The following is a 16,260-nucleotide window of genomic DNA, read 5'->3' as shown; positions in this document are numbered from 1 at the left end:
ATGAAGTTGTGAATTATTTAGAAAAGCAGGATGGAGGCTGCTGAGTAACTATCATCAAATTCTTCAAAGCATTAAGGTGCTTACTATGATGATATTCTCATTCTCATCCTCAAAGAAATGTGAAGCAGGCATTTAAAAAGCTAATCCGTCCATTTATGGGGTCTGCTTAATCGAATGTATCATCTCAGCCAGGCAGCACCTATTCTGGCAGCATTGGACATGAGGCAGGAGTTAAACGTTCATGTGACAGGAGGCCATTACCGAGTATGCAGACACAAGGTCAGCGATTTCTCTAACTCGTGAGAGGACAATGTAAAGAGGGATGCTCCCATTTTTGTGAAATATTCATATATATAAAAAGTCCAAAATCTGCCATCAGTAACAGCTGAAACACAACTGCAGCCCCAATCACTGACTCAGGTGAGAGTTGGAAAACGAATGAAATTGATCTGATTACAAAGAATTAGATTATGAACAGAGAGATATTTCCCAATTCTGTTAACATGGTTTACCTATCTGAAGTTCTACACGGTATTACAAAATATAAAGAATTTTTTCGAAAAAAGAAGGCTGTGATTGTCAAGGTGAAGAAAATGATAGCACTGGGCTGCGTAGGGCAATGGAGATACCCATTCCCCCAACTAGAGATTACAAATGCTCTTGGGGGATCTGCAGAGACTCCCAGACTGTTTCTTAAAACCTTCTCCGTATGCTCCTGGCACAGATATTTCATCGGGAACTTCCCAGGGACATCATTATGAAATGGCTAAACAATCCCAACTGGCATCTCTCAAAACAGAGGAGAAGAAGCTTTACTCTGTGGGCTTGCAGACTTCAAATCTTCTCAGGAGATGAATATTGAAAAGCATCCTGTAAATGTATTCATTGATAAAAAGCTACTTCTAGACTTAATCTGAAATCACCTTGGACTCTGTCATATTTTGGCAAACGTTACTGGAAAATAACATTGATATGCCATTTCAGAAAATAATGGACAGACTGGAATAAAAGGTTGTTAGGGGCATGAAGGAAACTGCAGGGTTTAGGGACAAGGAAAAAGAACCCATATTTAGGACCCTCTGACAATTCAGGTGCAGCAGAAGTGGAACGCTGTCATTATAGATTTTGTGCAGGGCAAATAAAACCACATCTCACTAAAATGAAAGAAAGATCACAGGGGACCGGGTGGAAGGAAGCAAGTTGAACTTCTCCAGCCCAGTAGTGTTTAAATGAGATCTTGAAGCCAAAAGATAATCATGAGCTCCCGCAGTACTCTGGGATTTTAGAGGATTCTTTACTGTTAAAGTTAACCCCATGGTCAAGGTCTATGGCCAGTAAATGCCAGTGGCCTAGCGAATTAGAGAGACGGACACAGTGACATAAGTGAAGCCATTCTGTGATACTTGGGCCCGGGGTTTTGGAAGTGTTCTCTTCTCCTAAAAGAGAACCCCAAATGTCATTTAGGTTTTATTCATCATTTATTCTTCATGCGTAACGTTTGTGTTTTACTTGGTCAATAAGTCTATTTTTTCCCATTAAACCTTGCACTACTTTATTAATGCAATGTTGTACACGGGTAATGTGGTACCCAGAGGTGATCCCTGTCGTATAGTTTTAAAGTAACATTTCCTTACCTTTTGGGCATGGTGGCTCAATAGGATGTGTACTGGTCCAAGGACTGTCATCAAACTGGATCCAAGTGCTGGGCATATCCTTCTTAGTTGAGACACTTGAAGAGGCTGTGGTTAGCTGAATGTTTTGTTGAACAGGCAAACCAGAAGCATTCTGCAGCAGGCTGTGGCTTCCATCTAATATCAGGAGAAGACAAGGGTAAAAAAAAAAAAAAAAAATTAAATTTATAAGAGAATATGGTGGAAAGCAATCCAACTATGCACCCTAGGTAGAAATATTTCTTCTTCAAGACAGACTGTAATGCAATTTTCTTTCATTAAGCTGTTGGCACTTTTTGAAAAGATTTGATCACACAAAAAAGACAACTCTACTAATCATCCAAAGGCTGGTGTTTTCTGTTCTAAAGAAGTGCTGTAAGTCTGAAGGTGCTACTGTACAACAAATATTTAACAATTCATACATTTTAACCCACTTAGTGCATTTAAGGGTCACAGGAGATCAGGATCTATCTGGGCAACACTGGGTGCAAGGTGCACCCCCTAAACAGGATGCCACTTCGCAGCAGGGCCCCCTCACACACACCCCCACATTCACAATGGGCTGCTTTAGAATACAAAAGAAAAACCATTCACTCATGTAATATATAACCCTGTAGTGCAAATTAATAATAGTAATTAAAGGAGCAGGTTATTGTTTCACAAAATATCTACTTCAGGGGAAAATGGTGATAATATTGATTAGCTCAAAAATATAACAACATACTGAATGTAGGATCATGTTCTCACATTGGTGTTTCTATGTATGTTATTATATTTATTTATTTATATTTATGTATGTTATTATTATGTATTTATATTTATGTATATTATTATATTTTATGTTATTATATTTAATATTATCACCAGTTTTTGGCTGACAAAAGAACCAGCTACTTTAACTACCGTATTTACTTGTGGACAACGCACCCTTGTGTAAGACGCACACCCTAATTTTTACAAAGAAAATCGTGAAAATCGTTTTGCCCCATGTATGATGTGTATTGTGATTGTATAGGAACGCGTAGAGAGAGAGAGAAAGCGAGAGAGAGAGAGCGCGAGCAAGCGTGTGAGAGAGAGAGAGAGAGAAAGCGAGCGAGTGAGAGAGAGAGAGAGACAGAGAGAGAGAGAAAGCGAGAGAGTGAGAGAGAGAGAGAAAGCGAGCGAGTGAGAGAGAGAGAGAGAAAGCGAGCGAGAGAGAGAGAGAGAGAGAGAGAGAGAGAGAGAGAAAGCGAGCGAGCGAGAGAGAGAGAGAGAGCGCAAGCAAGAGAGAGAGAGAGAGAGAGAAAGAGAAAGCAAGCGAGTGAGAGGCGAGCGAGAGAGAGAGAGAGAGAGAGAGAGAGAGAGAGAGTGAGAGAGAGAGCGAGTGAGAGAAAGAGAGAGTGAGAGAGAGAGAGAGAAAGAGAGAGAGAGAGAGAGCGAGTGAGCCCAAGCAGAAGAAGTAAACATTACAGAATTACATTTCCTCCTGTATGACGTGCACCTGATTTTCTAATGCTAATTTTCGGGGAAAAATGTGCGCGTGATACACGTGTAAATACGGTAATTGTTATTAACTTGTTTAGAATAACCTAACCAGTACATCTTTGGAGATGAGGAAGGGAAACTGGAGTATCTGGAGAAAAACCCACACAGACATAGGAAGCTTTACACAGGCCATAACCAGGTGTCTAGGATGTCATGTCTAGGATGAGATAGCAACACTAACCCCTGTGAAATAAGCAATTTATTCAGCAAGATATCTTCATATTTTCATGGCAAACTCATTTCTGGCTTCATATCAAATGCATAAAGAGAGTGTAAATGAAACTGTCTGTACTGTTAATTGAATTAAGAACATAAGTACGTGGGAAGTGGAACAGTCATCCTCTCCTAGACTCACAATGATTGTGATTAATCAAAATTGAATCTTCTCAAAACCACTTCTGTTTTGATTTGAGGGTACAGACGCTCAGGATAGTGGTATTGCTGCGGGTGATGCAGACAAAAATAAATCCTTAACATTTTTATAACCAAAAAGGAAGTGAAGAATTCATGCAGAATAAAATAAACATATAGTAAGAAGACAACCATTAGTTTGTATCTCAGACAGTCTTCACTCTTGGCAACTTGTTTTTATGACAGCATTCTGTAAAATGTCCATCCATCCTTCCATCTATTATCCAACCCGCTATATCCTAACTACAGGGTCACGGTGGTCTGCAGGAGCCAATCCCAGCCAACACAGGGTGCAAGGCAGAAAACAAACCCCGGGCAGGGCGCCAGCCCACCGCAGCAGTAAAATGTCAAAATCTGATATCTTGCATTCTTCAATTGTTCAAACACGCTACTACAGACCGAGATTTTACAGAGTGTTTGTGTTATGCAGAAAGGGTTATCACCAATTTTAAGTGGAAATGCTCTAAATATTGCAAAGGGAAGTGTGTATTATTTTGACAATGGCTTAGAGAATAATATAGCAGATGACCGCGAAGAGAGCAATTAGTGTTATCAACTGTCTGGTATCTCACAAAGTACAAGACAAAGCATTAAGATCTCACTTCTACACGGAGCTGCAAACCGCTTGCATCCTAACTGCTCTTGGCTCATTACTAGGCCTCTGGCATTATCACCAGATGGAAAAATAAGCTGATTTCTTGCCCTGTGCGGATTGTGCTTTAGCCTCTGATTTATTTCCACTGGACCGCTGAACTGCAAATTTCCTAACTGCTGCTCAGGCAGACATGTTTTCCAATGAAAAATCGTGTGATGCACGGATTAGAATATGGCAAGTTCCTGCCAACAGTCCGACCTAATTGGTTAATTACAGAGCCATTTATAAAAGAAAAATGTGAAAGGTGCCATATAAAGTGAAGAATGCCAGATGGCAGACCAGCATACAAACTGGTAGTACAAAGTAAAATTAATCATTTTTAATGCTTCAAAGACAGGAAGGCATCTCCATTTACTCTTTTAATTTATTTATTCTTATTACTTTTTTCTTATGTTGATTTATTTCATTTTTTATTAGTTGTTATATGTGATATGCTTTTCAAAAATTTGACGAAGCAGACACCCTATAGCCAGCTAAGAATGAGTCTCTCCTTTGTAAGCATAAAATCAAAGCATTGCATCAAGTGTTTAGCCTGAAAACATACAAAACAAGTGCTACTGGCAAGCTTCGGAGGGACAGACTGGACCGAAATTGAAGTTGTGGGTGTCCTCCATCTACATAACTGCTTCTCCCACGACACAGTTGTCGGAGTTTACTGATTACCAACAGGCTCTCCGCCAGCATTTGAGGCTAGATGACTGGATTTATTCTAAAGTGACATTGGTGGCTAGAAATAAGTACAGTATTTAGAAAATCCAGGTTGAATAAGCAGATGTAGAAAGCACATATAGTTAAATACATTTTAAGAAGCTAGAAAACCTCCAAGCTGAAGAACAGTGGTATGACCAAGACTTAGTTTTTGTTATCATAAGAATTTGATAGATAGATAATTAAAAGGAGCTGGACACGCTGTAGAGAAGAGTGTTACATTTTGGAATGTCTGAAGTTGTCTTTACAAAGAAAGTTGTTGAGTCATGTGGTCCACCTGCTACAGACATCCCATTGACCATGTTAACCAGATGTCTTATGCCATTTTTGCTCCAGGCCTACCAACTTTAAGCCCGTTAGGTCTTTTGCCTTGCAATATTCATTAATATGATCCCTGGGTCTTGTTCTACAGTACAGTAAGTATCATCTCTCCAAAGTCCAAAACTGAATAAATGGGCTAGAAAACTGACAGACAAATGTATCGTATTTTACAAAAGCTGCTGACAGATTCCATCATTAACATTTTTGTCAGTAAGGACTGCTCAGCAAGGGCAGAGCACATCGGTCAAGTGACAAAATTTACACCTGTTTAGAAAGATGTGTCCTTATCAAGCTCCTCCTGGGGCATCGAGTCTTATCACTGCTAAATCTTTACTGACATTAATCCTAAAGTGTGCAATAAAAAAACAAAATCAAGCCAAGCAGTTCAATCTGCCCAGGCGGCCATCACAACAGGTCATTCCAGTGTAATGTGATGCTCTTGCTATGCCCCAAATCTTTGAGTGTATTGTAGTGCGTCCTTAATTAACTGAACTGTCAAAGGTTTTGTAAAAAAAAAAATCTAATCAATGACACTTGAGTCTTAATATGGTTCTTAGAGGTAGACTTTGTCACAGCCTCAATAATGTGATACTAGCTTTGTGACACAAGTTGTGGTGTTGTAGAATAAATAATGAACAACTTTAATTTTAAACAAGATATATGGAGAGACGCTGTTTTATGCATATTGTGTTTACTAGGCCAGGAATCGATCCATTTTATCTAGCACATTTGAGCACAGAATAAAACCAAAAAAGTCAATATTCTAAAAATTATTTTTTTTTCTTAGGAAAAATAAGAAAAAAGGGTTAAGATAGATAGATAGATAGATAGATAGATAGATAGATAGATAGATAGATAGATAGGAAAGACACTATATAATAATAAGTTGGATAGATAGATAGATAGATAGATAGATAGATAGATAGATAGATAGATAGATAGATAGATAGATAGATAGATAGGAAGGCACTATATGATAGATAGATAGATAGATAGATAGATAGATAGATAGATAGATAGATAGATAGATGAAAGGCACTATATGATAGATAGCTAGACAGATAGATAGATGAAAGGCACTATATGATAGATAGCTAGATAGATAGATAGATAGATAGATAGATAGATAGATAGATAGATAGATAGATAGATAGATAGATAGATGTGATAAACGGCCGGCAGCTCAATCCAACCGGGATGTCCCAGAACTGGAAGAGTGGAGAAGGGCAGCCTTTCCAGGACACTGCCTCCCCCAGGACGCTAGGTGGCAGGTCCCCTGGACAGTAACTGTACCCCGAATTCCCACAGGGCATCATGGGACATGGAGTCCATTTTCTCAGCCCTGTTGGTTGCCATGGGTGCCGCCAGGGGGAGCTCATAAAGGACCTGCGGACTTCTACTTCTCCTACAACCAGGAAGTACTTCGGAGTCACGAGGATGGAAACCCACAGTACTTCTGGGATGCTTGAGGAATGATGATGTGGCATTTGACCCAGTAGAACAGGAGAAGCACTTTCGGGTCAAGGAATATAAAAAGACTGTTTGAGACCCAACAAGCGGAGCCGGAGTTGGGAGGGTGTGTGACGGAGTTGCTGGGAGTGGAGGATTATTGTGATTATTGATTATTGGAGAATTGTGGCAATTGCAGTGCTTTTTGCTCTTTATTTAGAAAATAATTAAATATTATACTTTGTGCTTTTACACATGTGTCCTGATTGTCTGTCTGTTGGGTTTCACAGGGCAACAGCGACACCTAGAGTCCACAATAGATAGATAGATAGATAGATAGATAGATAGATAAATAGATAGATAGATAGATAGATAGATACTTTATTAATCCCAAGGGGAAATTCACATAACTTTAATTTAAGTTTATAAAGTTAACCATTCAGATCTAACATTTTGGAAACAACAAAACAGTTCTGACAATGGCTGCTGCTGCTGCTGCAGTGCCACCTTTTTTTATAAAAGAGGTCACATGACAAGTAATGCTGCCAAGCAAATGAAGAGAGGTGGAGTCCAGGCACACTATTTAACCCAGATTACAAAACTAAATGATAAAATTATAGATAGGACACAGTATAATAGACAGATGTGTGCTATACCTTAGACAGATCGATACTTTTTAACACTTGCACTTTGACAATGTAGTGAAACGATTCCTGCAGATACTGACTGCTGTAGATTCACTTATGTATCTTCATGGAAATTTTCACTGAAAATATCTACCATTAATGCATCCTTATGAAAAATGGGTTTCCGTGTTACAGGCAGTTTTGTAAATTAAAATAATTTATGAGGTCTCTCTATTATATAAAAAAAATCCTTTGACTTGACGACACTTTTTGGAAGAGAGATTTTTTCAAGTCCCGCAATACAAGACTTTTACCTTGACATTTTTTCAGGTCATGCCCTCCTCTCAAACATTTTCAAACAAGACCTCAACTCACATTTGTGTGAATGCTTTTGTCAGACACACTTCCTGTACTCTCAGCTCTTATACATTTGAAAGTTTTCCTGATTTTGAGTTCCCAATTAAAGAAAACATATTATGCCCAAATCTTATTGAAGAATTTCATAATGAAGGGTTATCAACATAAAGAATGAGTACACAGGCAATCCTAGCACAGAGAAAAAAGGAAGTCAAGCGAATTAACGCCAAAAATGTTGATCGGTTACACAGCAAATTGGTTAAATGCATATCAGTAGACTCTGCTGAAACAGTTGGTGCTGATTGTGTGAAAGATGAAAACAACAACTTACAATATCCAAAAGAATATCTACAGCCGTTAACAAAATCCGGTCTTACAACGCAAGAATTACTGTAGAAAGAAGGATGTATCCAAGAAAGGTAATGTAGTACATCTTCCGCGGATAACATTAGACACCAAAGGAGATCTTGATATGCCATTCGTATTAAAACATTAACAGTTTCCAGTTAGAATAGCTTTTGCAAAGACAATGAACAAATCACAGAGCCAAACGTTCCAAAAATTTGTTTTATTTAATAAAGAAGAAAGAAACGAAATTCAATCACAGGCAGTTATATGTTGTGCTGATGCATATGTAAAATTTCCCATGAAAATAAAAATCTGTTTAAACTGTACATCTGCATCCCCTTACACAAGCGGCACAAACGCAAAGAGGCTAATGCATAGCGTAGGCCGGGGGGTTGGCGAGCGAAGCTAGCAGGGGGCAAAGCCCCCCAGCATTTATAATTTTTATCCAGACTACCAGAGGATTCTCAGAAGTTAAGTGCGCCTTTCAGTGCCCACCACACTTGACCAATGGATTGAACTGGGCTGACTGCCCCCTTCACTCAAACCCAAAAACCCTATAGTTCTTCCAACAAATGGCGAAAAGGTGAACAAAGTTAGCATGCATAATTAAAATGAGCTGGACATGCTGTAGAGGAGAGTGTCAAATTTCTGAATGTCTGAAGTTGTCTTTCTTTCTTCTTGTCTGATGCTTCCTGACTCACCTGCACAAGAAAACTTCCACAATCTTGATGTCTAATTATGCAAGTCATCAAACTATTTAGGGCTCCCTCCAATTTTTGACTTCTTAAAACTTAATTTTTAGACCATTTTGGGCAATGTCTTGTGCAGGAAATGACATTACGATAAAGAGTAAACCAATAGATGTCTTTAACAGAAATGATAAGAAAGACTTGAAGTTGTGCATGCCACATCAAGTGAGCCAAGGGGTTCACTCTCTCATGTGATATGAGGGGTCAAAGGTACTCCCATTCATAAAACTTTGACAAACGGGGCTTGTTAATGTAGGTGTGTGGAGTGCTGCTTTATGCTATTTCAAGGTGATATTTTTGATATTTGATCCTTTGCCTCTTAGAGCCAATCCTAGCACGTTAAAAATGACAAATTTTAAACATAAGCATGTGAAGTTTCATTTCAGACTATTTCAGATTCAGCGATTATAAGTTATTTTTGATTGATCTTTTACTAGGTATCTCACCCACTATGGACCTCAATCAGAGGGTGAACAATGCCAAGGGTCTTTTACAATTGAGAATGTTTAGACTTTAAACGTGTAAATTGAAGTACACACTTTAATATTATACCTGACACTGCTATTTTTGTTTATTATGTACTTCTATCTCATGAAGTAAATCATTACATTTCTTATGAACACCCTGAATTTTACACTTGAATTTGGTATTTTCCTTATTTTTAATGAATAGATTGCCATTATTGCTGGCTGGACATTTATTTTATGAAATTCTATTTGTTTAACTTCGATGCACTAAAATAAATTCTAACATAAAGCCCATCTTCATATATATGAATAAATAAGTACACAATGGCAATTAATGAGAAATTAATAAGAATGTATTGATCTATCCATGGGCGGCACAGTGTTCGCTTCCCGGGTCCTCCATGTGTAGAGTTTGCATGTTCTCCCCGTGTCTGCGTGGGTTTCCTCCCACAGTCCAAAGACATGCAGGTTAGGTGCATTGGCGATCCTAAATTGTCCCGTGTGTGTACTTGGTGTGTGCTGTGTGTATGTGTGTGTGTGTGTGTGTGTGTGTGTGCGCACACCCTGAGGTGGGCTGGTGTCCTACCCAGGGTTTGTTTCCTGCCTAGTGCCCTGTGTTGGCTGGGATTGGCTCCAGCAGACCCCCGTGACCCTGTAGTTGGGATATAGCGGGTAGGATAATAGATGGATGGATGATCTATCCATCAATTTTATGAATTGACTTGTTCTCTCATCTCATTCCATCCCATTTTCAAACCCCACTTAATCCAATTCAGGGTCCCATGGATTTAGAGCCTGTCCTGGTGTGTCCAACCTAATTCTGATCACACCAATATACTGAACTTCATTCAAGCAACACTGATGCTGTAAAGCAAAATATCTATCTACACATCTAAATGTCTCCTGGAATCCAATTTATTTTCTTGCCTATTCTTTCCCCCTCAAGTGTGTCATCCTTGGATGGGACGCCATTCCTTCAAAGGATACAATTGCATTCACCTTCATCCTCACTCACACATAACCCGTTTCCTGTTACAAGTTCACTGAACTGTGCATCTCTGAATGGTTTGGAGACTCACAAAAATTGGCGAAGAACATTCAATCTCCTCACCCATCCTGAGACTCAAAATAATGAAAAGCTGTGCCATCACACTGGGCAAAAGTAAAAAAAATCTAATCTGTAATTTGTACAGTATAAATATACGTTAAACCCCCATGCACAAACATATATTAAGGAAGTTAAATATATTAGACACCTTATTTATTGCCTGATCAGGATCAAAAAGGTAGTGCCATTTTATCAGGGTCATATACACGGTTTTAAATCCTTCCCCTTGAGAGACGTCCCTTTATACTTCAGTGAAATCCTGACTGCTGACAGTCATTCTGAAAAGACCGGCGTCGAATGGCTCATTACACAATGCAGAACTACGGCATGCCTTTGGCGTTATTTCAAAGAGGCGGCCGTCCTGCAAAACTCTACCAAACAACATATGCCAGTGCCACACACGGTACTTGGGGATTTGATTTCTTCAAAGTGACATATGAGCTGAATACCTGAGATTTTAATGGAGCATTGTGTTTACTGACTCTCTCGTAAACATCCTAGCGCAGTTACTTAAACAGCACACAGCAGATCATTCCAATGTTATCAGACTTCGATCTGAGACATGCCATTTTAAATCATCTTGAGGTATGTACTTAGACATTTTACGGCTGGCTGAAGCTTTTGAATTCAGTGCAAAGGATGAAAAGGACATTTAATACAATCAGTACAGGAAGCCATTTAAAAATCATAGCTTAATGCTAACGTTATATCTTAGCTGAGCCCTTTTGGTTTTAAAGACATGTTAGGGTTTTGAGATATTCAGTTCAGTTCTTCTGATGCTGGCCATCCTCCTGCTCAAACAGACTGTTACAAACCTCTCGCCAAATGCTCATTCACGCTTGAACTTGCTACCCTCTTGTAAGGTCGGTTCATGAACCTCCTTCGGTCAATTGCTGCTCTTTCTCTAACAACAGCAAAGAGTTCCTCCAATTACAGGTGACAGGAACGACACCAGCATACTGCACACTAACTTGGGCTGCCAGCTATGAGCCCTCTGTCCAGTGTGTCTCCCTTTCACCTACAGTATGCGCCATCTGTGCCATGTTTCATATTAAACCTGTGTTTGATTGCAAAGCTTATTTTCAGGCTTGCTGTTACACTTAGTAAGGTGTCCTTCCCAACGTCCCCAGCATATGGTGGGGTTCAATTTTCTTCTGCAGGTAAAGGTGAATATGTCATGTCATTTTCTAACCCAATTAATTTCAAACCAGGGTCACGGCAGGGCTTAAACCTATTCAAGCTAGAATAGGACAATAAGCAGTATAAATGCTGCTTAAAATTTAATGGAACTGATTACTGCACATATTCAACAGTTTATTGTATTCTGGTTTGTCCTGTAATGGTGCATACAAGTAATAGATAGATAGTGTGGAAGATGACCCGGACACAGACAGGCGGACACCTTCAACTCACCCACAAAACGTTTATTGCACATTATTTACAATTTTAATGCACCACAAAACCCCTGAAGTTCCCAAAGTCCAGGCCAACTACACAAATGCCTTTTCCTCTTCAGGCCACCTCCTTGCCTCCTCCAAGACCTTGTCTCCTTCTCTCCCGACTCCAGCCATCGTATGTGTTCCAGGTGCATTCCGACAATCTTCCACCAGGCACTCCCCAGTGTGGCGGAAGTACCGGCTGCACACGCAGAAGCACACCGGGTGTCCCCGATCCTCTTCCCCCCAGCACTTCCGGGTGTGGCGAAAGTGCTGAGGTCCAGGGCTCCAAAGGCACTGGGGCGCCCCCTGGCGGTGACCACGGGCCCCTACAGGGCTGAGCTTCAAAGCTCTGTACCTGTGGTCCCCAAAGCCACCAGGTCAGTCACCCCTTGTGGTATGGAGGAGGCACAAGCCCTCCTCCGGTCCTCCTGGTCGTCCCGGCTGGGCAGCAGCTCCAGCCACTCGCCGCAACAGATAGATAGTGTGAGAGATGGCCGAAAGTTTATCCTGGCCAACACCCCCAGGCCACTAGATGGAGTCCTCCCTGCAACATGGAAGTGCCCCGAATTCCCGCAGGGCATCATGGACAATGGGGTTCGGCTTCACAGCCCTGCTGGATACCGTGGGGGCTGCCAGGGGACGCTGCAGGGAGGCACAGGGATTTTATTTTCCTTATACCCCTGAAGTACTCTCTAGTCATAGGGACGGAAGAAATGAAGTACTTCCAGGCTGAAGAAAAAGAAGAGTTTTCATGTGACCCGGAAGTGCTATGGAATCACATGGACTGAAGGACAGAAGCACTTCTGGGTCGAGCACTATGGGAAACTCAGCAGACTGAGTCGGAGTTGGGAGGGAGTGTGACAGAGCTGCTGGGTGGAGAGGAGAATTGATTATTGTTGATTTATTAATATTATTTTGTTGATTATTGAGTATTGCGGAGGTAGAGGTGCTTTGTGCACAGTATAGAAGAAATTAAAATTACTTCTGATACTTTTACCTGAGTTGGGACGTGTTGTCTGCGGGTTTGGAGGAGTGACAGCGCCCCCTAGCGTCACAATAGATAGATAGATAGATAGATAGATAGATAGATAGATAGATAGATAGATAGATAGATAGGAAAGGCATTATATAATGGATAGATAGATAGATAGATAGATAGATAGATAGATAGATAGATAGATAGATAGATAGATAGGAAAGGCATTATATAATGGATAGATAGATAGATAGATAGATAGATAGATAGATAGATAGATAGATAGATAGATAGATAGATAGGAAAGGCATTATATAATGGATAGATAGATAGATAGATAGATAGATAGATAGATAGATAGATAGATAGATAGATAGATAGATAGATAGATGTTTGTTAATTGTGATTAGCCTTAAGGTCTTTGCAACCCTGAACATCAAGAGTGAGTTCAGAAAGAGCAGGATGAATTTCCTGATTTTGTCCAACACTGAACTCAGCTGAGGCTACCAAAGCAAATAATCAAGAATTTGTCAACTTTCTTCGCCATTTAATTCTTAAGACATTACTTTTGACTGAAGACAGTGAAACTGCTTAGCCTGACCTCTAAAGCTACATCGTTGCTGAAACATAAATTAAAACTGTCAATTTGGTCTGGATCATCCATCCATTATCCAACCCGCTATATCCTAACTACAGAGTCACAGGAGTCTGCTGGAGACAATCCCGGCCAACACAGGGTGCAAGGCAGGAAACAAACCCCGGGCAGGGAGCCAGTCCACCCCATGGTTTTGATCATCCATTCATAATGAACAACCTGGTAGTTGTACACATTTATTGAGAAAAACTAACACTTTTCACTAAAATGTACAGTAAAATATAAAGTAGGTAGCCGTTTTTCTGCAGTGCTGTATTTCCGATCACCTTTTTTATACAAGTAAAGGAAAAGCTCTTACCTGGCTGTTGTACTTTTGAAGTGACAACTGCTTCATCGTCAAATGAGACCCAACCCAGCCTTTCTGTGTTGCTTTTCATTTTAGATTCAGGTGTCATTGTGGACTCATTATACTTTGCATTTAAGGCTGCACGATATGATGTTTGGATTCTTGATGCAAATATTTATCCATCAGTCTTGATTTATAGTAATCAGCATTTAAGTGGTTTCATTCCTGTAAAAAGGAGAAATAGAGACACTATTAACAAATTAATAAATAAAATTAAAAGATTAAAACTGGTTAGATAAATGCATATTATGACAAAGACTTAATCGAATAATCAGTGTTTTTATTTTATATGGTACAATAAACAGCATGGACCATATCAAACAAAAACAAGAACAAGCAAAACCAGAGTACCTTATGAAATATACACACAGATCAGTACATCAAAATCAACAGAGAAACAAAGCAGATACTATTGGGGGAGCCAAGGACAAGCTTAATAGCAAGTTTCAAAAGGATTTTTAAAAATAAAACAGACTTACAATACAAAATTACAAAGAAGAGTGCGTGACAAATGTGATAGACAAAGCAGCAAAACTAGAAAACTCCCTATATTATCTGTCGAGCTTTGAAATCTTTTTCGTTGTGTTGTAAGCCGAGTAGATAAGTACCCCGGAGTAATGCAGTAAACCCCTTTAGCAGCGGTGCTAGTAGCAGCAGTACTGCCATGTGAGTGTGTAGAGTACTGTGAAGTTCTCACAAGGCAGTGCGACAGTTTTGAAGAGAGCTGAATATCTGACAGGAAGCAAGTGCAGACAAGCCAGCACTGAGGTCACAGTGTTATAGACAGACCAGGATCCTGGCAGGTTATTCCTGACAGAAGGCTATTTTTCAAATACAGTACCTACTGTATTTCTATCAGTTTGGTTGGTTTATTGCTGAATTTGTGTAATAAACTAATAAACCAGTGAGCTTTTATTACTCTTTACCAAACCTGAAAATCTACAAATTGTGTCAATTAATAAATCGGTGGCAGATTTTACCGCTGTTAATTTCAGATACTTCTCTCATATTTGCCTGTTGTGAAAGCCATGTCATTTGTAAATTTTCTTTGTTCAAAAGCATTTCCAAACTTTCTTTAATGATGTATCTGAAAACGTGACAGATTCTAAAACAATCAGTGATTTGAAAATATTGCCAGTTAAAGCCCATGGGGCACACAATTGCATTTCTGCCCGTTGTGTCTGATGACACAGAGGCCCAGCAGCCTTCCCTGTAAACTCTCCAGTGCACGTTTAGAGGCAGCGATTCTTTATATGTTTACCTCAGTTGTTAACTTCCATCACTTCATTTTTGAAGCTCCTTATACTACACAAAGACAGAAATCGTTTGCAACAAGTGCAGAATGCAGCTGCTAGAATCCTGACTAGGAAAAGAAAATCCGAGCACATCTCTCCAGTTTTGATGTCACTACACTGGTTACCTGTGTCATTCAGGATTGGCTTTAAAATTCTGCTTATGGTTTATAAAGCCTTAAATAATCTCGCTCCATCTTATATATCGGAATGTCCTACACCTTATATTCCAAATCGTAACCTTAGATCTTCAAATGAGTGTCTGCTTAGAATTGCAAGAACAAAACTTAAAAGAAGTGGTGAGGCGGCCATCTGCTGTTATGCACCTCAAATCTGGAATAGCCTGCCAATAGGAATTCGCCAGGCTGATACAGTAGAGCACTTTAAGACACTGCTGAAAACACATTACTTTAACATGGCCTTTCTATAACTTCAATTTAACTTAATCCTGATACTCTGTATGTTCAATTCATCATAATAACTATTCATGGTGGCTCTAAAATGCGTACTGACCTCTACACTCTCTTCTGTTTCTTTTTCCGGTTTCTTACTCAAAGCTTCATGATGCACCGACATTGATGGACTAAAAGCCAGAAGTCTACGTGACCATCATCATCAAGTCCTTCCGTGAGAACCCTAAATCCAAAGAGGACTGTTTCATTTATGTTAGGTAGAATGCCCAGAGGGGACTGGGTGGTCTTATGGCCTCAGAACCCCTGCAGATTTTATTTTTTCTCTCCAGCCGTCTGGAGTTTTTTTTGTTTTTTCTGTCCTCCCTGGCCATCGGACATTACTCTTATTCTATGTTAATTAGTGTTAATTCTTACTTTGTATTTTATTTCATTTTTCTTCATTATGTAAAGCACTTTGAGCTACATTTTTATATGAAAACGTGCTCTATAAATAAATGTTGTTGTTGTTGTTGTATTGCAGGTTTACCACAAGCTGGAGACTGTACCTGCAGCACTGCCCACGGTGAAGCCAACAATCACATCCAACACACGGAGCACACACCAAAGGAGGAAATACTGTATGCCAAATGTAACCTTGTTAGAGCTGCAAAAACTGTCTACCATGATCTCCTACAGCCAACAGCTCTAAAACTTACATTGCTTACAGTCAACCATCCATCCATCCATTATCCAACCCGCTATATCCT

General features: G+C 39.7%; 1 protein-coding gene across 3 annotated transcripts in view; it reads right to left on the bottom strand.

Moving 5' to 3' along the window:
- Positions 1 to 16,260, bottom strand: part of ston2 (stonin 2) — a 317,978-nt gene that overhangs the window by 231,802 nt on the left and 69,916 nt on the right. For all 3 annotated transcript variants that reach the window (XM_039741323.1, XM_039741321.1, XM_039741322.1), the window contains exons 2-3: positions 13,762 to 13,974; positions 1,635 to 1,808 (exon numbers count right to left, since the gene is read on the bottom strand). In XM_039741323.1, the coding sequence (XP_039597257.1) occupies positions 1,635 to 1,808; positions 13,762 to 13,858 (271 nt within the window). In that variant the 5' untranslated portion in view covers positions 13,859 to 13,974. The remainder of the gene's footprint in view (positions 1 to 1,634; positions 1,809 to 13,761; positions 13,975 to 16,260) is intronic.

The sequence above is a fragment of the Polypterus senegalus genome, chromosome 18 (assembly GCF_016835505.1).
Source record: "Polypterus senegalus isolate Bchr_013 chromosome 18, ASM1683550v1, whole genome shotgun sequence".
Lineage (NCBI taxonomy): Eukaryota > Metazoa > Chordata > Cladistia > Polypteriformes > Polypteridae > Polypterus > Polypterus senegalus.
The sequence above is the reverse complement of the archived record's forward strand: the minus strand, read 5'-3'. Positions and strand labels throughout refer to the sequence as shown.